The 26791-nt window shown below is 37.4% G+C and overlaps 1 protein-coding gene across 1 annotated transcript in view; it reads left to right on the forward strand.

The window, feature by feature from the left end:
* The window catches only part of LOC128659599 (glutamate-rich protein 5), a 113066-nt gene that overhangs the window by 75170 nt on the left and 11105 nt on the right, over nucleotides 1-26791 (forward strand). Inside the window, exon 2 of the mRNA XM_053713183.1 lies at nucleotides 24931-25218. Coding sequence (XP_053569158.1) covers nucleotides 24931-25218 — 288 coding nt within the window. The remainder of the gene's footprint in view (nucleotides 1-24930; nucleotides 25219-26791) is intronic.

Genomic DNA, 26791 nt, shown 5'->3' on the forward strand with positions numbered 1-26791 from the left:
GACAAAATTATCACAGAATTTTTAGGCCTAAAAAATAAAGTTTATTTTTTTTATTTTTGGAAGATGGATCCCAATGAAATTAAAAATGAATTTTCTAATATTCATCAAAAACTAGAATATCTTGCTAGAGCCTTAACAGAGGTACAAACTGAAAATAAAGCTCTCAAAACCTTAATAAAAGATTGTATGTCAGGGAAAGAAGCAGGAATTACTGAACCTCACATACAATACCCACAACCCTTCTCTGGCAAGCGCAGCAAATTCAGGGATTTTAAAAGTGCATGCAAACTTCTTTTCTCACTTAGACCTAAAACATACCATAGTGAAAGGATAAAGGTCTGTACCACTATTTCCTTCCTCCAGGGGGAGCCGCGCTCCTGGGCCAATAGATTCTTTGAAAGTGAATATCCAATATTAGATTCGCTTGAAGAATTTTTTCTAGCTATGACTGCCTTGTATGAGGATTCCCACACTCAAATAACAGCTGAAAATAAATTAAGATCTATGAGACAGGGGAAAAGAAACATTGAAGAATATATTACTGAATTTCAAATGTGGATATGGAACGAGATCAGCTTAAAGAACCAATTCAGATTGGGTCTCTCTGAATCCCTTAAAGATGAATTGTCACGATTAGAGATGCCTGACACACTGAATGGGTTGATGAAATTAAGCACCACTTTGGACCGAAGGTTACGTGAAAGAAAGGCTGAAAGAGCTTCCTATGAAGTTGTGCCCAGACGTTCCTATCCCTGTTCTACAACCATGGAAAAAGCTGTTTCAAACCAGGTTCCTATGGAAATTGGAACTATAAGGGGTGCTCTAACCCCAGAAGAAAAAACCAGACGCAGATTAGAAAATCTCTGTCTTTATTGTGGACAAAAGGACCACTCCGTCACAAATTGTCCATCTCTATTGAGACAGAAAAAGGGTAAGGGTAGTTTCAATCACAATATTTTTCACATTACCCAAAATCCACATCTCACTCTCACCTTTTCTTTACAGTGGGATCAGAAAAACGTGCGATCTAACGCTTTGATTGATTCTGGGGCGTCAGGAAATTATATAGATATAGCATATGTTAAGCTCAATAAAATTCCAACTGTTGTCAAAACACATCCTGTTTCAGTTAAACTTATTGATGGTTCTATTATACAACAGGGCCCCATTACCCATCAGACAATCCCTTTACTCATAACAACTGACCAAGGACATTCCGAATATATTACTTTTGACCTCATACCTATCTACATGCATACTATCATCTTAGGATTTAGCTGGTTACAAATACATAATCCTCATATTGACTGGTCATCACCACAAGTAAACTTTGACTCTGACTATTGTATAAAGACTTGTTTTCCCTATCAGGTAATCTCTACTATAGAACATGAGCTGCCTCAAATTTATCAGGACCTGGCAGAGGTGTTTGACCTCAAGGAGGCAGAAAACCTCCCACCACATAGGGAATTTGACTGTCCCATTGATTTAATACCGGGATCTCAAATACCACATGGAAAGATTTACCCTCTTTCACAAGAAGAATTGGTATATCTAAGATCATATTTAGATGAAAACTTGCGAAAAGGGTTCATCTCACACTCAACATCCCCTGCTGCTGCAGGACTGTTTTTAGTACGCAACAAAGATGGAACAATAAGACCTATTATTGACTACAGGGCATTGAATGAAATAACAATTAAAAATAGGTATCCTCTACCTCTCATACCAGAGTTACTCGAAAGATTAAATGAGGCCACGATCTACTCAAAATTAGATCTAAAGGGCGCTTATAATCTTATTCGCATAAAGGAAGGACACAAATGGAAAACCGCGTTCAGAACCCGTTATGGTCTTTTCCAGTATAACGTAATGCCCTTTGGTCTAAACAATGCTCCCGCAACCTTCCAACATTTTATCAACGAGATTTTTCATGATCTAATGGATATCTGTGTCATCATATATCTAGATGATATTCTGATTTATTCGAAATCTTCCATAGAACATGAAAAACATGTTAGGTGGGTTCTTACTCGTCTCAAGGAGCATAAGTTATATGCAAAGCTGGAAAAATGTGTTTTCCATGTCTCTAAAATAAAGTTTTTGGGTTATATAATTACCCCAAACAAAATAGAAATGGATCCTGAAAAAGTAGCCGCAATTAAAGACTGGCCTATACCCACTACAGTAAAAGCATTACAGCGATTTATTGGTTTCGCAAATTATTACCGTAAATTTATTAAAAACTACTCCTCAGTGATAAAACCACTAACACAATTAACTAGTATAAAACAGCGCTTTAAGTGGTCTGAACAAGCCCAGAAGACTTTTGATAGTCTTAAGGAAATGTTCACAACAGCTCCAATACTAACACTGCCTAAATTTGATCAACAATTCCTGTTGGAAGTTGATGCATCGAACACAGGCATTGGGGCTATTCTTTCCCAACAAAATAAGGAGACAGGTGAAGTTCATCCCATTGCGTTCTATTCAAGAACTTTGACTTGTGCTGAAGCTAACTATAGTGTTGGAGACAAAGAACTCCTTGCTATTAAGTGTTCACTAGAACAATGGAGACACCTACTAGAAGGATCAGTAATTCCATTTCTTATTTATACTGATCATAAAAACTTAGAATACTTAAAGAAGAATAAGACTTTAACAGCTAGACAAGCAAGGTGGTCACTTTTTTTAGATCGCTTTAACTTTTTAATAACTTATAAACCAGGGAGTCAAAACACAAAGGCAGATGCACTTTCTCGTATTCATGAGTTACTTCCTCATGAACAACCTAACTTCACTATCCCTCCAGAAAAGATAATAGGTACCTTAACACCCTTAGAAGAAGAGATTTACACTGCTCTAAAACATGATTCAATACCACTACAGAATTGTTCTAAAGATCCTACTACAGGTCTTTTTTATCATGAGGAAAAGTTATACGTACCTGAGAAAATAAGATCTTCCATTCTCACACATACCCATGATGACACCATATCTTGTCACCCAGGGATACAGAAAACCATTGAACTTACCCGTCGTAAGTTTTGGTGGCCAGGGATGAATAAATACATTTATGATTACGTCTCTAGGTGTGAGAATTGCGCTAGAAATAAAATTGAACATAAAAAACCCATAGGGTTACTCAGACCTCTGCCCATTCCAGATAAACCATGGAGTACTATTGCCATGGATTTTATAGTGGAGTTACCTGCATCACAACAATATAACACTATCATGGTAGTAGTCGACCATTTAACAAGACTGGCTCATTTTATTCCACTCAAGGGATTACCAACTGCCATGACTACAGCTAAAGTATTTCTTGATCAGGTTGTAAGACTACACGGTTTACCCTCTAATATTATTACTGATAGGGGTACCCAATTCACCTCTTCCTTCTGGAGATCTTTGTGTAAGCTACTGAAAATTGATAATCGCTACACTACTGCTTTCCATCCACAGACAAATGGGTTGACAGAAAGACTGAACCAGACCATTGAACACTTTTTACGTTGTTATATTTCACATTTACAAGATGACTGGCTAATTTACCTTCCTATGGCAGAATTTACTCATAATAATTCATTGTGTTCCTCAACCAAAACATCCCCCTTTTTCGCAACTTATGGGTACCATCCTAACACTATAACCTTGTCCCACAAAACAGTGAATTCCCCTTCAGCTTTAGATTTTTCTTCCAAACTTCAAGATCGATTGAAAGTATTGAAAACACATCTAGCTGAGGCTAAGGAATACCAAAAGAAATACTATGATCGGAAACATTCGATTGGACCTGAATATAAAATAGGTGACTTAGTGTTACTCTCTACTAAAAACCTCAAACTTCAGGTCCCTAGCAAGAAATTGGCTAACCAGTTTCTGGGACCTTACCCTGTAGAGCAGATAATAAATCCCAATGTGGTCAAGCTCACGTTACCCAAGGATTACAAGTTTCATCCCACCTTCCATATTTCATTATTGAAACCTTTTCATTCAATGACACGCACGGCAGTTGATCTTCCGCCTCCTATCTCAGTGGATCTTCAAGAGGAATTTGAAGTTGAATCAATACTGGATTCTAGGATTCGACGACAAAGATTAGAATATCTCATCAGATGGAAGGGTTACGGTCCAGAGGATGATTCCTGGCATCTTCATTCAGAAGTTCATGCCCCTCGTCTGGTGAAGTCATTTCATCATCGTTACCCCCTTAAACCTGGTCTGGAATCCCCGGGGGTGATTCCCTGAGAAGGGGGGGATGTGATATCCCTTTAAGACTTTCTGACTATCAGCACTTCCTCCTATTTAAGGAAGTGCTTTTCCATTACTCAGTGCCTGAAAATTAAAGTGGATTCTCTCATCATGTGTTACTGCTCTTTCCAAGCAGTATACTTTTCCCTTTCAGGTCTTAAGTATTTTATTTTTTGAAGGCTGTTTGTATCTCAAAGTTTGCTGCACTTCTTTCCTGATTCTTTTGGACTGAAACTTCAGATCGTATCCCTACGCTACCGGAACTCTATCACACGCGGCTGAAGCCGCACTCACACAAGCTGCTACCGGAACGCCGCTCTCTACTAATCTCCGGTTTAGCACTTACTCTGCTGTTATTACCGCTCTCCACGCTACACCATCGCTTCTGGGGAAATCTGGTCTTGTCACCACGCTGGTTTGGGTATCGTATTGTATACAAATCATAAGGTTTCCAAATATAACGCTAAGTGTTTTTACTTACCTGAGGTGTATTACACTGAATTAACCTCCTCCTTGCTGGTCAATATTGCGTGTGTGCTGGAACATTGTATATATATTTTAGAGTGTTTGTGTGTGTGCGTGAAACTTAAGGAAAGATATTTGAACATTACTTTATCTAGAGTTGAACTCCATCACTTCGTTTCTTATCCTGAATATAAAGGATTTTTTCTCATTTTTTCTTTTTCGATAATATTAATGAATCATTTCTTATATTATAGAGGCTTAATAAGTACCTCTCATAAGATTTATTATTATCATTCATAGAGGTTTAAACCATACTTTTCACTTCAATTACTAAAAGTAAATGCTCACCTTGTACATGCTAGTAGAACAAGTTATATTTACTTGCTGTTTACAAGAATAGAGCTACATTCCATTTATTTTATTTTTTATTATTTTTTCTCTGAAGTTTGGTGAGACAAAATTATCACACTATGCTAAAGCCCTTTGCAGTCTCAGACCTATATCTTTGAGCCCTTATAGCTTTTTTTATGCAATTCTAAAAAAATAAAAATTATAAGGCAGTGTTACTATGAGTGTAAATTAACATTTAAATTATTTTTTAATGTGTTTTGTGCAACTTTTTTTGACTCGTGTAACAGTTAACCAGAGCTCTAAGTCACTATATCCTGACGCATGTTAAATTCAATTGCACTCAAGCAAATGCGTTTACTTTCAACTTGTATTACGTGCACTACTTCCAACCCGCGATAAACCCCTTTTTGCTTGCACACAAGTTAGCACACCACTTGTAATCTAGTCCTATGTGTGTGCACTCTTCTTATTCATTCTACCTTAAGTCCTCACCAGCAAAACACCTGAGCATAATATGTATGATAACAATATATCAATCACACACGATAAGTGGCTGAGTTGTTTTTTTCCACAGTAGCCCTGATTCATTAATAATTTAAAAAATTCTGTTAGAGCAATTTATTATTGCATTTTTGCTTGTACATAACTGTTTAACCTCTGCAAATGGATTAAACACATAGTTAAAATCAGCTCAAGAGCAGAAATGCACTACTGGGATCTAGCTTAACCCCTTAATGACCAGGGCCGTACCCTGTATGACGCTGTTGTCCTGGGCGTCTCTCCGCTGCGATCTTGCTAAAAATAGTGAGATTGCGCTATTTCTGCATGTCCCACAAGTGGGGCAGTGCAGAAATAGACGGGCAGAGTTACCGATGCGGGAGTGGGTGGGACCGCTACACTACAGAAACATTTCTGTTAGAGCGGTGTCAGGTGTCCCCGGCAGTGAGTGGGAAGGAGGGAGGGAGGAGAAGGGGGAATGAGGCTCTTAAAATGGAGGGGGGAATTAGAGAGTGGGAAATCAATCTGGGAGGGGGTAGGGTAATGAGGGGGGGCAGCTACACTACAGAAAAATAATGTTTTATTATTTATTTATTTTTTAATTATGTAACTGGGTACTGGCAGCTAAGATGGCAGGAATTAGTTAGCAGGGGGAGGGTTAGAGAGCTTTTGGGGAGGGATCAGGCAGGTGGGAAGGTAAGGGGGTAATCCTACACTAAGTAAAATATTACAATTTTTTTTAAAAAAGGTGTAAAACTGTCTGCCAGTATTTAAGGTGGGGATGATCAGATGGGGGCCATGATTGCACAAGCAGTATGTAAATTATTTCAGTGAGAAATGCAAAGTTTGTGAAAAAGTTTTTTTTTTTTATCGCATTTGGCGGTGAAATGGGGGCATGAAGTATAAATAAAATGAAAATGCTCCCCTCTGAGGAAGCAAAAAGTGAAACGCGCCCGCATCAGGGGCACCTATTGTGTTTTTTAACTTGCACTCTGTTGAATTAAGATTAAAACCTTGTATATTTAAACTACTTTTTGCTAATAAATGGTGGGAAAGGATGGGAGAGCGTTAGCCACTTACTATGGAAGTCTTGCTCTACTCCAATGCAGTGGAATATTAGGAATCAATCCTTATTAGAGCCTTTCTAAATGTTTGAATTTCCCAACCTCCTTAAAGGGACACTGAACCCAATTTTTTTCAAGATTCATGATAGAACATGAAATTTTAATCAACTTTCTAATTTACTACTATTATCAATTTTTCTTCGTTCTCTTGCTATCTTAATTTTAAAAGCAGGAATGTAAATCTTAGCAGCCAGCCTATTTTAGGTTCAGCACCATGGATATCACTTGGTTATTGGAGGCTTAAATTTACCCACCAATAAGCAAGCATAACCCAGGTTCTCAACCAAAAATGGTCCGGCTCCTATGCAACACATTCCTGCTTTTTAAATAAAGATAGCAAGAGAACAAAGAAAAATTGATAATAGGAGTAAATAAGAAAGTTCCTTAAAATTGCATGCTCTATCTGAATCATGAAAGAAACAAATTGGGTTAGTGTCCCTTTAACCCACGGCATTCCCCCCTCCAATACTGAATCTTTAGCAACATTGTAATCATCTTATTAATTTTTAACAAGTCTCCTTCACCAGAGATGTGTTTTTAAACTTTTCTTTCTACAACGCCAATATAATATCCTATACACTATTATTGCAGCTGTAATTTTATTTAGAAAACTATTTAAAGTAAAATTTTATCTTAAATTCTTAATCTTTTTGTGCTAATAGGAGCAATAATTTTCCTCTCTATTTCTGCATAGGGTTACTATATGCATGTAATAGATGCTACTATAAAGAAGAATATGCACAGATACTGTTCTAAAAATCCAGTATAAAACCATTTAAAAACTTAGAATAAAATATTTGCCATGTATTTGGTCCAGATGGCTAGGGTTCGAGTGATCGGATCCCTCTCAGGCCCTTTCACGATATCAAATGGAACCAGGCAAGGATGCCCCCTATCCCCACTGCTATTTGCCTGTGTGATTGAGACTTTAGCATTAAAAATCAGATCTATGCCCAACATCTCAGGGGTTCAGATTAAAGAGCACCATTATAATCTTATGCTATATATGGATGATGTGCTCTTTCTCTTAACAAATCCGGTACAATCTATTCCGAACCTATTACACCAACTAGATGAATTTGGAAAGGTCTCAAGTTTCCTTATAAACCAGAGTAAATCAGAACTATTAAATATCAACTTCCCAGATGAGGACACACAATTTATACATCAGGTGTGCACGTTCAGATGGCAAAATCGTAGATTAAAATACCTAGGCATATTCCTGACCCCAACGGTTAAAAAAAAATTTGAGGCCAATTTTACACCACTCCAAACCTCCATAATAGCCACTCTGTCCTCCTGGAGATGGAAACTTTTGACCTGGATAGGGAGGATTAATGCCTTTAAAATTAGTATTCTTCTGAAGATACTATATTTAATGTAAACACTACCCATTGCTCTTCCACCAACATTCCTTACGTCCCTACAAAATAAATTGATAAATAGGAAGGAAATGTTCCAAACTGTAGATAATGGGGGGCTCTGGGTCCCCGGTTTAGTCTCATACAGGAAAGCTGCACATTTGCAGAGAATAGTGGACTGGTACACTAATTATGACTCCAAGATCTGGGTACGCCTAGAACAATGACATAGCAGGTTCTACACATCTAGGCGCGCAGTGTTGGACACCTTCTAATGTAGGCCCACCACAGATGTACATTACACATACAGTTCAAGAGACTCTGTCGACGTGGGATTCTCATAGACTACCCCAATATCTCATCTAAATATTCCCTTCTTACAGCTTTCATTTCCAATAAAGAATTTACATCAGGCCTTTCAACTAAGATTAAAACCAATATATCGCCAGACAGAGTGCTGATGATGTGTCACTTAGGGAATGAAAATAAGTTGTACGACAGAAATGATCTTGTGGAAAAGGGACTCGGGTGCTTCAGAAACTGGTATTTCTACTTGCAGTGTTATAATTACTTGTCAGGACACCCACAAAAAAGAACATGTTGAGACCCTTGAAAACTTTTCAGTCACTGTGTCACAAACCCACTCCCACTAGACACGCACTATCCCTTATTTACACATTACTGAAGCAGACCACACCAGGACAAATACCTCACTTCATTAGCACATGGGGGGGAAGAGCTAGATGTGCAGATCTCACACATTGACGCCTGTAAAATATACACAGCTATCAAAATATCAGCCTTTTCCAGTAAATACATTGAATTGAACATGAAAATACTGCACAGATAGTATCTCACTCCATCACGTTGTAAGAAAATCTTTAAAAACTCTTCCGACCTTTGTTGGAGATGTCAAACACACATAGGCCACATGGCGCATGTCTGGTGGTGGTACCCTAATATAACGCCAGTATGGGATGCCATCTCAAAGGAGACCTCTAAATTAATTGATAGGCCTCTGCCACTGGATCCGTGCCTCTGGCTATTCCATCTTACACCCAGGAGATTCTCTTTAGTACAGGATAAACTCTTTAATATAGCAAGCAACAGTTTAAAAATACTTAGGTATATAGGTAATAGGTAATAGTTAGGAACTGGAAAAGCACTACTATACCGACTATAGCACAATGGGTACAAGAATGTAACCATACCATACTACTAGAAGAATACCACTACATCAAATTACGGAAACTAGATACATACATACAACTTAAGATACACTGGGAGGACTACCTGAAAGATAAATTAAATCCATGTACTTCATACCTTCATTATTCAATAGAATAAGAGGATGACTGAATGGGGCATACTCGGAGGAGGTAGAGATGTGTGAATATGTTTGCAAAGAACATGTGAAGACTTAGGGCAACACATTGTTATGTCACGTAGATAATCCAATCCCTTAGATACTTGGGATTATCTGGAGATGATCAATTATTACGGCAGTAAGATAAAAATTGTATGTCGGGTTACACATTGTGTTTTGTTTAATATGTTTATCTTTGTTATTCATATATTTTAATATTTATGACCTGCACTGTACGTGTACAGGCTATTTATAAGCAATCTTTTGTAGACTTGAAATAATGTCAACTGTATATGCGCAATGTATACATTTTGCAAAATAAAAATCTTTTTGAAAAAAAAAAAATTAGAAGCTCCCAGTTTAGCACTATTGATGAGGTTAGGCTGGGACACCCAGTGAAAGGGGCTGGGAAAACAGGAACAGCAAACACTCCCCCCTTCCCTGCATATGAAAAGACAGATTATACAAACAGGAGCATGTTGGAGTCTGTAGACATCAATATACATCTAAAATGTTGAGGCTTGGCTAGAAGTCTGAAAATCAGCAAAATAAGCATAACTATAAATTTTTACAAAAACACTCCCAGATGGGCTATATAAATGAATCATCTACAAACCCTTTATGCATAGAAAAATCTAATGTACAATATCCCTTTAATTTTGACTTTCCTATTATTCTTTTTTATTATTATCAGGTATTTGTAGAGCTCCAACAGGTTCCACAGCACTATGAACATAGGTTGTGTAAAAAACTATTACAGGGATCAAATGGGGAGTGAGGGACCTGCCGAGAGTTGCACTGTTGTAGTCGGCTCTTATGAAGGTGAGCTACAAACCGCTGGGCTCATAGGCTTACATACTATGGGGTTTAAGGGGATAGCAGTGGAGATAGGAAGGTTAGTGTAGGTTGTAAGCGTCCCTGAATAGTAGAGTCTTCAGGGAGCACTTGAAGCTTTTAAAACTAAGGGAGATTCTTGTGAGAGTTCCATAAGATGGGAGCCAATCTGGAGAAATCTTGTAGACGGGAATGTGAGGAGGTAACAAGAGAGGAGGAGAGTAGGAGATCATGAGTGGAGCGAAGAGGACGGGAGGGAGAGTATCTGGAGACAAGGTGTGAGATGTAGGGGGGAGCAGTGCAATTGAGGGCTTTGTATGTCAGAGTGATAATTTTTTGTTTAATCCTGGAGGCAAGAGGAAGCCAGTGAAGGGATTGGCAGAGAGGTGCGGCAGATGAAGATCGACGTGCAAGGAAGATGAGCCGGGCAGAGGCATTCATTATGGATTCTAATGGAGCTAGGCGGCAGCTAGGGAGCCAGAGAGGATAGAGTTGCAGTAGTCGAGGCGGGAAAGGATGAGACAGTGGATTCCAAACTTTGTTGTGTCTTGTGTAAGGAAATGTCTAATTTTAGCAATGTTTTTAAGGTGGAAGCGGCAGGCTTTAGCCAAGGACTGAATGTGAGGAGTGAAAGAAAGATCTGAGTCCAATGTAACCCCAAGACATTGGGCATGTGAGGTTGGGGTAATGATGGAGTTATCAATGGTTATAGAGACATGGGGGGGTGGAGATTTTGGAAGAAGGGGGGAAAATAAGGAGCTCAGTTTTGGAGAGATTTAGCTTGAGGTAGTGAGAGGCCATCCAAGATGAGATATGAGAGAGACAGTTAGTGACATGAGTTATCAAGGAAGGAGATAGTTCTGGTGCAGAGAGGTAGATTTGGGTATCGTCTGCATACAAATTATAATGAAACTCGTGGGACTTTATTAAGGAACCTATTGAGGACATGTAGATTGAGAAGAGAAGGGGACTGAGGACAGAGCCTTGCGGTACCCCAACAGAAAGAGGTAATGGGGCAGAGGATGCCCCAAAGAAAGCTACACTAAAGGTACGGTTAGACAGATAGGAAGAGAACCAAGAGAGAACTGTGTCACAGATGCTGAAGGATTGGAGGGTATGGAGCAAAAGAGGGTGGTCGACAGTATCAAAGGCTGCAGACAGATCAAGGAGGATAAGTAGAGAGAAGTGGCCTTTTGATTTTGCTGTAAGTAGGTCTTTGGTAACCTTAACAATTGCTGTCTCTGTTGAGTGAAGGGGCAAAATCTAGATTGCAGTGGGTCAAGGAGGGAGTTTAGTTTAAGGAAATTAGATAGACGTGCATATACTAGCTTTTCAAGAAGCTTTGAAGCAAGAGGTAGTAGGGAAATAGGGCAGTAGTTGGATGGGGAGGTTGGATCGAGAGGTTTTTTGAGGATAGGTGTGACGAATGCATACCTATACCAGTGCTGAGGGAGAGGTTGAATATGTGTGTGAGTATAGGGGTAAGGGTAGAAGAGAGGGAGGGTAGTAGTTGTGAGGGGATGGGGTCAAGGGGACAGGTAGTGAGGTGAGAGGATAGTATAAAGGCAGAAACTTCATCCTCTGTAACAGAGGCAAAAGAGCTAAATTTATGACTATGTGGGTTTTGGATGATTGTGAGCTTTTGAGGGGGTGGGAGACTGGTAGAATGTTGAGAGCTGATTTCATGTCTGATGGAGTCGATTTTGTTGTTGAAGTAGCTGGCAAAATCTTGGGCTGAGAGAAAAGTTGTGGTGGGGATGGGCGGAGAAGAGTATTGAATTTGGAGAACAGACGTTTTGGGTTTGAAGAAACAGTAGAGATAAGAGTGGAGAAGTAATGTTGCTTATATAGATTAAGGGTAAAATAGTAAGAGTTCAAGATGAACTTAAAGTGAAGAAAGTCAGCAGAACTCCGAGATTTCCTCCAGTGTCGCTCATTAGTATGGGAACATCTGCGTAGGTACCGTGTCAGAGGAGTATGCCAGGGCTGAGGATGAGTGTATGTTTTCCGAGTTATAGTAGGTGGGGCCAGGTTATCGATGTAAGGGTGGAGTTATAGTGGCAGATGGATTCGTCAGGACAGGAAAAGGAGGGGATGGAAGAAAGAAGAGGTTTGAGAGAGCTAACGAGCTGTTGCTGATCTAATGACTTGATTCTTCTGTGACGTTTAGTGTGAGGGGTAGAAAGAGGGAGAGTTGTAGTGAGGGAGGTGATGGTACAAGTGAGGAGGTGGTGGTCAGACAGAGGAAAAGGTGAGTTTGTGAAGTTTGAGAGAGTGCATCGATGGCTGAAAATCAGATCAAGGGAGTGACCATCTTTGTGAGTGGGAGAGTCAGTCCATTGTGACAGGCCGAAGGAGGAAGTGAGTTGCAGAAGTTGTTTTGCAGAGGAGGCAGTGGGATTATCAACATTATTATTATTATTATTTCCTATCCCTTTAACATGAAGCTGTATCCTGTTTTCAGCATTATGGTAGCAATAAACTTGCCCAGATATTAAAAAAAATGTTTCACATTTAGTAGAAGTATTAATGCTTAAAGTGGTTCACACTTACTGCCTTTACTGGGCATGTGCAGAGAAGAAAGTGAATTCACTGCATGAATGGCCCTATAAGCTCACATTTTGTGCCAAAGTCTTGGAAAAGGCCCTGCTTTAAACAGTTGTGGGGTAAAACAAGTAATAAACAGCAAAAGTTGTGCGGTACAGCTATACCGCTGAAAAATTGGTCATTGCGCACAGAATATGCAGGTCTCCCGTATTACAATTTGCGGCAGTACAGCTATACCGCTAGCATTTTAACCTTTACGCAACTCTCTATTCATTGCCCGTATTACAGGTCGTGAGGTATAATCTATACTGCCGAAATCCATTCCGCTATCTGAGACCACTAATTATGGATTTTGCAAAACAAAAATGTTTCACAAAACTCATAACTAAAACTTTTACAAAGTACATTAACACCTATAAACTACCTATTAATCCCTAAACCGTCTCCCCCATTTGCAAATACTATATTAAACCTATTAACCCCTAATCCGATGACCCCCACATAGCCAATACTAAATAAACCTATTAACCCCTAAACCTCCGTCCCCCCACATCGCTACTACTATGATTTGAATGGCCAATAGGATTTCAGTAGCTCTCATCCTATTGGCTGATTTGAATTTTTTCAGGGGTAAATAATTTAATTAGGTTTATTGTGTTGTGGGGGATGGCAGTTTAGGGGTTAATAGGTTTATTATAGTAGTAGCGATGCAGGGGGCGGTTTAGGGGTTAATAGTTTTATTATAGTAGTGGCGATGTGGGGGGCCGGCGGATTAGGGGTTAATAGGTTTATTTAGGTGTTAGCGATGCGGGGGCCGGCAGTTTAGGGGTTAATCACTTTATTTAGTGTCGACGATGTCAGGGGTGCGGCGGATTAGGGGTATTTAGTCTAGGAGTTTATTTTAGGGTGTTAAGTTTTAACATAAATTTATTTGCCCCATAGACATCAATGGGGATTGTGTTTTGGCGATCGCCATTCCGCAATCTCAGGAATTTAACCCCTTTGCTACGGAGAATTTCAGAAAAAAACTTGCCCAAAGTACTGGAGAATTTTTAGCATTTTTCTGTCACTCCATTTAAAAAGAAATGGAGCCTTTGTTGTTGTTGTTTTTTTGTTTTGTTTTTTTACCTAAAACAACTATATGTTTTGGCATAAAAAAATCTTTTAGTGGATGACCGTTTCAACTTGCTAGTTATTCACAGATTCAAGAAATTACTGTCAAATTAACAAAAAAACAAAAATAAAATCTCAAAATTTGTTCATTGGCATCCTCTGATTCATCTAAGACCAAACAGGTATATATACATTTTTTATTATTTTTGATCATTTTAAAAGGACAGGAAACCCATTTTTTTCTCTTGGTATCCTTGTTGAAAAGCATATCTAGATAAGCTCAGGAGCTGCTGATTGGTGGCTGCATATATATGTCTCGTGTTATTGACTCACCCATGTGTATTGCTATTTCTTCAAAACAAAAGATACTAAGAGAAGTAAGCAAAATAGATAATAGAAATAAATTGGAAAGTTGTTTAAATATATTTCTCTATCTAACTCATGAAGGAGAAAAAATTGGGTTTTATATCCCTTTAAGGTATTTATCTGCAGTTATTCTCATTTTGGCATAGCATAACTGCCCAGATTCTCAAAATTGACCCCCAAAACTATATATAATTAAAGTAGACAACCCATTATTTAGACACAACTACTGGAGTCATAAGACAAATGGTTATAAAAGCTTCATAAGGATCCCCTTTATGCAGAAATGGCAGACATGCATACCTTTGTAATCGTTTTTTGGTAATAATAAGGCCACTAATTGCAGCTGCACACCACACCTTTGAAATTCCTGGTGGTGAAGGGATTAATCAGTTAGTTTTAAAGGGTAAAATGTATTGTAGTGCAGTGATTACCCTCATACGTGACACCTTCCACATCCCTGATCTCTCCCAAACAGCTCCCTCATATTGGCCCCAACAATATTAAGTACTGGTAGCCAGTCTGCCAGTATGCAGTTTAGGGCTTTTTTTATTATTATATTTTATTATTTTTTGCAGTCTAGAGAACCCTCCTCAGCCGCTCACCTCCCTGATTGCTCCCAAACAGCTTTCTTCCCTCCCACTTCCTCCTGGTCAACGCCATAATTATTTATTTTTCTGTAGTGTAGGGAACCCCTTACCCTTCCCACCTGCCTCTGCAAATGTTCGTTCAGTTTATAGATTTGCTGTAGTGTAGGACCCACCTACCCTTCCAGACAACAAAATTCCGATTATCCTAATAAAATGACGGAATAATCTAGATTTTATTAAAGAGACAGAGACGAGTATTTTGCATTACTTTTCCTTTTACTGCTCAAATAGCAATTTTAAAGTTAAAAACAGTTAAACAGAGAAACAGAAAAAATTAAACCATAACCAATAACATGTAAATAACATATAGTCAGTTAGTAAATATCCAATCAGATCATAACAGAGTCCATAATATACACAGAAAACCGTTATTAGTCCTCTTTTCTATTTGTTGAAAGAAGAAAAATTAGCATGGGAAATAGGAAAAAACAAAACTCCAAAAGAAGGCAAAAAATACTGAAAAACAGGAGAACCACATAAGAAAGGTAAACTATAGAAAATCCTGGAAACTTGAAAAATCTGGAACTCTTGAGGTTGATGAAATAATCCGAAGCTGAAGAAGAGGATCTTTGTTGCGAAAATTCATAGAAGGGTTGAGATCCAAAATCTTCCTTACATCCCTGGATTGGAAGAAGGTTGAGCTGAAATATATATAAATTAGATTAAATAACTTAAAAGAATAGACAATTAAACTTTGTCAAAATAAGAACCTTAAATAAGGGAGGGATAATGATATGAGAGGAGGGAAAATACTAGTCTCTGTCTCTTTAATAAAATCTTGATTATTCTTCATTTTATTAGGATAATCAGAATTTTATTACAAATACAGAGACTCATATTATGCTAGTTTTTGTTTTTTTTAGCAAATAAATCAAGATGCCATATGGTGTGGAATAGAAGAAATGGATTTAAAATAAAACTGACGAAAAATTGAGTCAGAAGACCAATCTGCAACATTTAAAATATCTTGTAATGAGGCAGACTTGGAAAAAGCTTTAGAAGCAGATGCTCCTCTAATAGAATGAGAAGAAAAAACAGGATCCACACCAGCTTGCAACATGATCCACTTAACCCACCTACTAATAGTAGAGGAAGTAACAGGTAAATGAGGAGGAGAAAAAGAAATTAACAGTTGGTTTTAGATTCATATATTTTTAGACAGGAAACAACACAGAGATTAGGATGTTTGAAAAAATAAGGATAGAAAATAGAAGAAGTCATAGTTTTAGTACATCTGGACAGAGAAAAAATTACACCTTGAGGAGAAAACATTTTAGCATCATAATCTATTGCTCTCTCATAATCAGAAACTCTGTTACAAGACAAAAGGCATAATAAGGTTGCAAGTTTACAAGTAAGCTGTTAAAGAGATAAATCCTTATTATCCGGCCAATTCCTAAAAAAAGAAATTGATAAATCCACATCCCAAAAATAATTATATTTAGGAACAGCAGGTCTTTTGACACAAATAACTTTGAGAAGTTTACAAATAGTAAAATGTTGACCAGCAATAGGTACATTCTGTAATAACTCATAACCTGCCGAAATAGCTGAACGAGCAACATTGATAGATCTGTAAGCCAAGCCAGCTTCAAAAAGAGAAGTTAAATAATGAATCACTTCACTTAAATTAGCTGAAATGGGATCCATATCCCTGTTACTGCACCAGCTAGTCTATTTGCTAGTCTATTTAGTCCAAGCGGATAAATAACATTTACTGGTTCCTGGTGCCCAAGAGTCCTGAAGGAGTTTAGCCCCTTCCAAAAGACCATTCGGAAGACCAGGATCCCCTGAAATTTTCCAGGCAATTAGTCGAAGAGAACCTGATAGAACTAGTTTGTGAAAATCTCTGTTGTGATTGATGAGAAGATCTTGTTGAAGAGGTAAAAGAACTGGTGCTGTCCATCAAGGAGTTATTAATAGGAGAGAGATCAATTTCCTCTTCATATAAGAGATTGTTTGAGGAATCATTGAGAATGGAGGGAAGGCATAAGATCCTGTCATTGGCCAACTTTGAAGAAAGGCATCCGTCGCTAAAGCTGTCGGATCTGGTTTCCAAATGTAAAAAGGAAGGATCTGGTAATTGAGACGAGAGGCGAAGAGATCTATTGAAAAAGGACATATTATTTCTTGAAGTCTGAGAAACAAGAAGATGTTTAATTTCCAATCGCTGTTGTCTTTTAAATGACGGAATCCCCAATCTGCAGCAGAGTTGAAAATACCAGGAAGGTATTCCACTTGAATTGATATATTGTGAGAAAGACATTGATGAATAAAGTCCTTGGTCATTTCTGATAACATCTTTGAAGAAGTTCCTCCTAAATGATTCAAATAACGAACTGCAGAAATGTTGTCCATATGAAGAATAGAGACAGGGGAAACATTCCTGACAAAGCTTTTAATTGCAAATGAGCTGGCCAGAAGTTCTAGACAATTTATATGAAGCTTCTTTTCTGAAATAGACCATTTGCCTCCCGTAATAATAGGACCAAATCTTGCACCCAAGCCAGAATTGCTTGCATCCGATTCTAGGATAATGTCCGGAGATTTCCCAAAAATAGCTCTCCCATTCCAGGCTTCCATGTTGGATAACCACCAAAGAAGTTCCAGTCTCGCTTCTTCTGATAAAGAGATCATCTGAAAATAAGAATAACCTAAACGAAGATAATGAATCTTCAATCTCTGTAAGGCTCGATAATGAAGAGGCACAGGAAATATTGCCTGAATCAAAGAGGAAAGAAGACCTATAATCCTTACTAGAGCACAAATGGGAAAAAAATTGTTTCTTGAGAAGGTAATTTATTTATTCCTTGATCTTCTTGATCTTGTCCATAGGAAGACTAAAAGTTGAAGAAATAGTATTTATAACAACACCCAGAAAAATTTAATTTTGAGAAGGGGTAAGAATGGATTTTTTGAGATTGATAATACAACCTAAATTCTGGAGAAGATTCATAGAAGTATTTAATTGGTCCGTAAGGACAATAGGATCTTGATGAAAAATTAGACTATCGTCCAAATAGATAATTAAACGAATACCCCTCATTCTCAACCAAGAAACCACTGGTTTCAATACTTTTGTAAAAGCCCAAGGAGCATAAGAGAGACCAAAAGGAAGACATGTAAACTGCCAGGTTTGATCTTTCCAAAAGAAACAGAGACATTTTCTGAAATCTGAATGAATTGGAATAGTCAATTAAGCGTCTTTTAGATCTAAACAAATTAACCAATCTCTGTCTAGAAGACAATCTCTCAAAAGATGAATACCTTCCATCTTGAAATGATTGTATTCCAGACACAGATTTAACTGTCTTAAATTTATAACTGGGCAATAGGAACCTTCTTTTTTCTTTACTAGAAACATGTCGCTGATAAAAAAAATCTGCAGGATTTAGGACTTGTTCTATCGCTTCTTTTCTTAATAGATCTGAAATTTCTATGTCTAAAAGTCTGGAATCTGACTGGGAAAAAACAATTGGACAAGGAAGAGAGCTTTGTATTGGAGGGAAAGAAAAAACAAGGTGAAAACCTGAAATAGTCTGAATGATCCAAGGATCTTTCGTGATTAAAAGCCAGTTTTTTCAATAAAGAGCTAGTCTGCCTCCAATTTTTTGTGGGGAAAAAAGAGTGTCCATTGTCTTCCTCTTGAGGGGAAAAAGTTAGTGTGGGAGGTAGTTGGTGTTGCAAAATTTTGGAATTGAGACCTAGAAACTCCCTGGAAGCGGCCGGGAAAGTGGCCTCTGCCTTTCCCGGCCCTATCAAAATTTCTATTAGGCTAATTTAATTTAATCTTATTCAGATAATTAAACTCATTCACATAACTATTTAATTTTTTGAGTCCAGATTCTCCAAAAAGAAGACCATTAGCTTTTTTACCCATTTCAGTTGGAGCAAAATCTGCAATCTTAGGATAAATACATTTTAAGACTAAACATATCCTTTGAGTTGTCATAGCTGAATTAGCATCCCCTAACAAATCAACCAATATTTGCAGCCACTCTCTCATAACGTAAGGATCAAAATTTGATTAATTATAAAGATTCCTCAGAGAGTTCAAATAATTTTGTAATGGGACTAAATAAATCAAAATATTTATCTTGGTGGGGGGCGGAGCAAGCTCTAAAACTTAACGGCCACGTTTGATCATAGCTCCAGCCATAAATGGCAAATTAACCATATATTTGGCCACTCAGACCAGCTATATCTATACAATTATTGTATCTAATGGTACACTGACCAGAAACGTGTCACTCAGAGACCTGGGGACACCTACAAGGAAATAAAATCCACTTTTCTTTGTGGGGAGTTCTGTGATAGGAGCCCTGCAGAGCGGCCATATTCTGGCACACGTGGAGGCCTGTTGATGGAAATGCCGCACTGTGAGAAAAGACTGATTGAAATTTTAAATAAACAGTTTGCAGAGTTGGAACATAGGTTAACTCTAGCACTCACCTCGTCTGACGAAGAACCCATGTTCATATCTGGACAATATGAGGTGGTGACATGGGAGACAGCTGGAAATGTTCAAGCCCGGGCCGCATCGGAGGTTGAGAGTACATATGTTGAGCCTACTGTACAGCCTAGGCCACCCCCTCGTGTCCCAACAAAACTATATGCTGCAGCAGTGACACAGTCAAGCGGAATACACCACCTAAGCAGCCAGACAACTGAAGCACCTATCTGGTACGGATGTCCTATTGTGCCTGGTGTAGCTTGGGAACCTCAGAGATGCAGGAGAGTCTTACATCTGCAGGAGAGTCTTACATCTTCTACTATGGGAGATCGCCTTGCGGTTGAGATGGACCTGACTACATGGAGAGCATCGGGTGTGGTCCAACCTACTGACGCAACATTTGAGACCTATTTGGAGTCCCCTTCAGAGATAGATTGTGTCCTCTGCGCTAAGGATCGATTTTACTCTACATGCCCATCTGAACAAGCATGGAGGCGTATCGCAGCAGAGAGCCTCCGGCTCCTAAGGAGAGGAATAGGCTGACAGAGTAACTTCCATTAGAACTAGTGGACTTGGCAATTTGAACTGCACCATGAGAACGACTATATATCCTTGCTAACTGCCAGTTAAGCCTTTTGTATTAGTTAATATAGGTTGTTTAAGGTGTTTACGAGTGTTTCCCTCTGAGATGTATTTTTGTTGGGTTGATATCGCTACCCAGGGTTTAATGATACAACAATCTTCTTAATATATGATCTCTCTTGGCTCACACATACTCCATCTTTATTAGGCTTGAAAAATGTGTTAACTTTAACCCACAACTAGTAAGGTTCATCAGGGTTTATTTGATATGTTGTAATTAATGCTTAATAATTGTGCATTCTGTGTACTACTACATTAGTTGATTCTGATGGCCATGTAGGACGGTACGTGCTGAGAGAAACAAGATAAAAATCCCTCCATATCTATATACTGAACCTCATAGCACTTCACACTACAATGTTTCTGCGACAGTTTTCATCTACAAAGTTACCAGATTATATAAAGGACAATATACCTACGTTTTTACTTAACTAAAGTTCCAAACATTTTATGTTTGAGATATAAAATAGCTAAAACCTTTTTAATTGCCCTTGTGTTTGGCCAATTAGACTAACACCATAATTTTTTTCCCCCCCGCAGCCCTGTGGTAATTTGCATCCCATAGTTGGTGACATGTTAAATTAAGTCAATAACTACTAATAGAATTCTTCTATATAGGGATCATTTTGGTTTTAGGGAACTATCTTATAATGGTTCACCCTTTTGCAAATTTTGATGGAATAGTTATGACTACTACCTCATTTAATGAACCTCGGTGCCTGCTGCATTCAATTGCCAAGGGTAGACATGGGTTAATATTGGCTGTTTGATTTTTTCCTCAGTTTATGTTGCTCTGTTCTATAGACGTGTGATACAATGGATGTCTAGATGTCGGATGTTAACTATGTTTAAAGTTTGTTTATGTATATGAGTACAGTTTTGATTATTTAGACACTTATGCTTAGACCCTACACCACTTCTCTAATAAGGTGCAAAGATTAATAGGCATAGACTGTAACCAATTTCCTTGGTTCATGCTTTACCTTACATAGAGGCATCATTGCCAACCCCAGATATCAGGACCAAGTATGCAAGGAACAGAATACTAGTGGCAAGTTTGGGGCCACAACACCTCCTTTAAGTATAAACGACTGAGCCAGTAGAAGATGACAACATTTTTAGATTTTCTTTAAGGAGTGGATGGTAGGCAGCAGATAGTCAACCATGCTCCTTAAACTGTTGAGTCCCATACACATTATGCACATATATACCTATACCTGAGTATTTAACCCATTGAACTTAGTACACTATCCTTCCTCTTGGTCATTTACATGTGCCACTCTATCGTACATACCCGTCGCTGGGCACAGGGCCCATGTCCAGATGATGGGGTAACTTTATAATAAGATAGCCACGTTTGCCTTACCTCATTCTATTGAAATGGAGGCGGATACATTTATGACAGGATAGGCCAGATCTAGTACGCCTGCATTACATGGCACCATAGGCCTTTAGTCCTAAAGGGATAAGTGAACTCAATCTGTCAGCTTAGCGATGCCCCGTAGTCATGCCAGTTGGTAGCATTCATTGTTATTCTCATCACCCAGAACGTGCCAACTTCCTAACATAACTTATGCTCCCCCCCCATACTCCCATGTGCTTATCTCATAAGCAAAGGAAAATGAATCCTATAGAACCATTTATTTTCTTTCTACATGACAACCATCTATTTCATTCATCAACAATATCCCATCTCAGTGATAACACCAACTCGAAGTTATAGATAAACCTTGAAGTCTAGATAACTCATTGTCTGTATTGAAGTGAAGTAGCCGGAGCTATAAAAGATCTATTATACTATTTCTCTTATTTCTATATAAATTGTACACTTGGGTTTAGTTACTTATATTTCTCTGGACGGTGATAGTCTATTGATGAGTGTAATTTACATGTTCACAGACGAACAAAATGCTACCCATGATGGTTGAAACTTATTTCAGAATTTATTGCTGATATATATAGTTAATGTTTTATACCTTACCAAGCCCAAAAGCGGCTATAGTTTCAATCTATTGCCTCCATTGAGCATATATATTTTGCCAAGGTCCAAGAGTGACCTACTAATTTCAGAGGAGGTCGATAAAATTATAAAAATAAGGTTGCACCTATCTCTGCCCATTTTATTTTGAATTTGTATTTATTTGATTGTACTATGTATTGTATCCTAATGATTGTACTGGTTAAGATTTGACGCTTTTACATATTTTCTATTAGTTTATAATAACCTCAATAAAAATTATATTTCAAAAATATTTATCTTGGCAAGCCTTGAGAAACCTGTCAGGACCTCTTTTGATGTTAAATTTTTTTGCTCAAATAAATGTTAAAAGGTTGGGATCAATCTCAGGAGTTAAATGAGAAAGATCTGGCCTGGGGCATTCTGCCATCAGAATATTCTTAGTTTTATTTGATAATGGTTTCCTTATATAAAAATCTAAAAACTTAGCAACCTGTTTAGATGGTTGCCACTGAGATGAACGGGGATGTAAAATATCATTAGGATCTAAATATAATTCCCCTTTATTAGCAAATAATTTAGGTTTGGAAAAAACAGATGCCTTTCTCTACGAAGACTCTCTTGCAGAAACTAAGTCTGCGTGTACTCTGCTTGTAAATTTTTTATTTTCAAATAAAATATCTTCTGAATCTGAGTCAGGGTAAGAATTAATATTAAGCTCTTTCTTTTTTGAAATTGCAGAGATTTTGTCTGATGAAATCAGACGTGAACCAGCTTTTCTTTTATTTTTATCTGGTAAACTTTTTACATACTGTTCTTTTAAATGCTTGGTTTCACAACCGCTTTTTTAGGTAAAGGGTTAATTTGAGGCGTTTGAACAGATGTTATAGCTGATTGAATCTGAGACATTTGTTCTTGAAATTGATTAATAGCTGTAACATAGACTGTAAAGAGCTCTCAGGTATTTGAGAAACATTTTCCTGAGACATAGTTAAAACCAAAATTTGTGTTTAAAATAAATTTAAAACTAAATAAATAAATACTAAAGTGATAATTAAAATTATTAATACAATAAATTAAGAATAAATACTGACTGAAATTAAAATAAATATGTCAGATGAATAAACAATTAAATAATATTTATAGTAAGCCAAAAACAACACTGTTTATAAAAACTAATAAGAAAGTGAAAAAACGTCTCTAAATATGATACTAATATAAACTGTAACAATTCAGGAAAGTAACATTTTTTTTCCTGATTAAAGTAAGTGACGAAGCAGTATGAGGGAAGTTAAGGGCGGGTAAATGAAGAGGGAGGCGGGAAAATGAGTCCCGCGATGTCAGAGAGAGGAGGAGTCACAATGAGACAAAAGAGAAAGAAAGATGGCGGACGGAAGCGTAACTGACAGTTAATGTGAATATGAAAAGAAATATAAAAAATGAAAGGTAAAGATAACAACAAGAACCGGAATTAAACAGGAACAATACTTAAACAAAAAACGTAACGAAAAAGGTCATAAATAAAGTTAGAAAGAAAAAACGGAGCAAATCCAAATAAGAGTTATAAAATTAAAACAGAATAAGATTGAAACAAGATGAAAGAAAACAAATAAAGACAATAAACAAAGATAATAATAAAATATTAAACAACACATAAAAAATATTTATTTTGCACAATCAATATAAATATACTTATCTCATAGAGCAGCAAAAAGAAAAGAGGACTAATAACGGTTTCCTGTGTATCTTATGGACTCTGTTATGATCTGATAGGACATTTACTAACTGACTATATGTCATCTACATGTTATTGGTTATGTTTTAAATTTTTCTGTTTCTCTGTTTAACTATTTTTAACTTTAAATTTGCTATTTGAGCAGTTAAAGGAAAAGTAATGCAAAATATGAGTCTCTGTCCTTGTAATAAAATCATTTTCTGCAGTGTAGGGCCCATCCATATCTCTTCACTCCTGTGCTCATTTACCATAGTGTAGGGAACCATCTCTTCCTCCCCCATCCAGCAATAAGCTTGCCTCCTTGCTTAACTGCCAACCCATCCCATCGGCTACACTGCATCATCAATACAGACAGTGACACTGTCTATGTCACTGTCTGTATCGATAGACTATCTGGCTTCATATGCTGATCGTGCTCCCTTACTATATGAAGACAAATGCCTTTTGCCACCAGCTGCAGTCTCTAATGTCAAAGCTAACAGCGGGGACTGAAGCATGAGCTCCAGTGTTGGATGTAATTACTACTGTGGGCAAAGTACTTTGCTTAATTGGATCAAGGGGTTAAAGATACATTAAAATGTAAATTAAACATTCATGGCTCTCAGATTGAGCATGCAGCTTTACTAGACTCTTCAGTTAACTTCTGTTATAAAATGTATTTATCCTCTTGGTATCCTATGTTAAAGAAAACACAGCAGTCAGATCCAGCTGAAATTACATGCTATTAGAAGATTTCAGTATTAAAGAGAATAGTCGTTTTTTTCACAACAGAGTACAGACTTACGGCAAATACCAATGTGGACATATTTTATTCCCAAAAAGCACATTTGCAGGCACAATCACCATTATTTCTGTTCTGCATTTTTATTAATGAATCCCAGAACTTTTAAAACTTTAAAACATTTTTATGTATTTCTTAAAAAATTTCACAAATAATAACATTTAATTTTTTCATACTGAACTTAATATTCTGGCCTTTGCCATATGCATACTGAACTTATATGTTGGTATTTTCCTTTGTCATATGCATATTGAACTTATGTTTTGGTATTTTCCTTTGCCATATGCATATTGAACTTATGTTTTTGTATTTTCCTTTGTCATATGCATATTGAACTTATGTTTTTGTATTTTCCTTTTCCATATGCATATTGAACTTATGTTTTTGTATTTTCCTTTGCCATATGCATACTGAACTTATATTCTGGTATTTACAGATACATCGGATGTAAGCGACCAAATCATAGATGATGTTGAAACAATTCCTGATCAGACCAAATTAGTCCCAATGACAGAGAATGAAGCATCCGATGAGGCTCAGCAAGTGGAGGACAATGTTGAAGCCATCGAAGCTGTGGAACTGGAAGCCTCAGAAGTCGTGGAGCCAGTAACAGAGGACTATGCACCTGCAGAAGAAAAACCTGATCTTGTTCCTACATCAAACACTGAAGACACAGAAGCAGCCACAGATGTTTACTCGAATCAGGATGATACGCTGGCTGACGGTAAGTTTAAAACTAAAAATTTTATTTTTCCATAAATTGTTGATATGATTTTCTCCTGTGCTTCTCATAGAGATTTTTTCCCCAACTAGACAACTTTAAAGGGATAGTCTAATTTACTCCTGTTATCAATTTTTCTTCATTCTCTTGGTATCTTTTTTTGAAAAAGCAAAAATTTAAGCTTTGGAGCGGGCCCATTTTTGGTTCAGCACCTGAGTAGCATTTCCTACTCTAAATGCAGGGTCCTGAACCAAAAAAGGTTCCTAAGCTTACATTCCAGCTTTTTCAAATAAAGATACCAGGATAATAGAGTAAATTAGAAAGTTGCCTAAAGCTTTAGAGCCTTTAGAGTACTTTCCCAAAAGGGGTTAAACCCATAGTTAAAATTAGCTCCAGATTGGCAAACCACTGCTAGTCCAGCGTTGAACATAGCCAATGATCCAGTCATTAGCAGTATTGGTGCGCAGCATCCTGACCATATTCAGATATGGAGAGGTAGTGCATTACCACTATGGAGTTGATGTTATATTGATGTCCTTTGCGGTGCTTAAATACATAGTTAAGGACAAGCATAAGACTAATAAGTAAATGCTCAAACATATTTATGTCCTTTTAAGGTAGCAATATACAAGTGTAAACTTTAAATTAAACTTAAAAACCTTTAAAAGCCCATAATAAATTATTAAATAAAAATAATAATTATAATAATGTATTTTAAGTGAAGTTTGTAATCAATTCCTGGATCCATTATGGATCTGTTAGCTGGCTTCCCCATAATTTGCACTTCCTTAAGTGATGTTTTTGGAACGAGTGGTCCAGCCCATGAGAAGGATGCCGTTTGCTTCATTCTCTTCACTCTTAAGCTTGTTCATGAGATTTGCTTGCCTGCCCAGCTTCCCCTTGTATGCAAACAGCGCATACACTTTAAAAACAGTAAAATTAGTGCAACGGCACTATCAGTAACCATGGGACTAATTAGACCACTCGTCAAAAAAAAAGTCTGGAGCTGGGAGCGGACAGCGGAGACTCTCACAGAGCACAATTTTTAACACAAGGTACATTTTCTTTGACTTAATAAAACTGGATTTTTTATACAAAGACCATTGAGTGCCTGTGCTTTGGACTGTTCTGGATATGCTCTGCAGTGCACCGTGGCATTCTACTAATTTGTGAGATTGTGCTGTCCTTTTTGGATATGTGTATATATATATATATATATACATACATATATACTGTATATATATATATATTAAATAAAAGATCCCAGCATCTGAGTCTTAGATAATTTTATGTTTATTAAACAGCATATTATCATTTATAATCCAATGATCAAAGTTTAGAAAAAAACTAAGAAAAGCAAATTAAGGCAAAGAAAGGCAGAAAAATTATCTGTCTATTCTTCACACAAACCCCATCCACCATGTAAATCCGCTCTATAGAGTGAGCTAAATGACAATTAACACATTCAATCCATCCACACTAAAAAGAAAACAAATGAATAATATATATATAAGTATAAATTGCCCCAAGGCGTCCCAAGCGGGAAAAAAATGACAACCTGCACCACCTGCAAAAT

Source organism: Bombina bombina, chromosome 5 (assembly GCF_027579735.1).
Source record: "Bombina bombina isolate aBomBom1 chromosome 5, aBomBom1.pri, whole genome shotgun sequence".
Classification (NCBI taxonomy): Eukaryota; Metazoa; Chordata; class Amphibia; order Anura; family Bombinatoridae; genus Bombina; species Bombina bombina.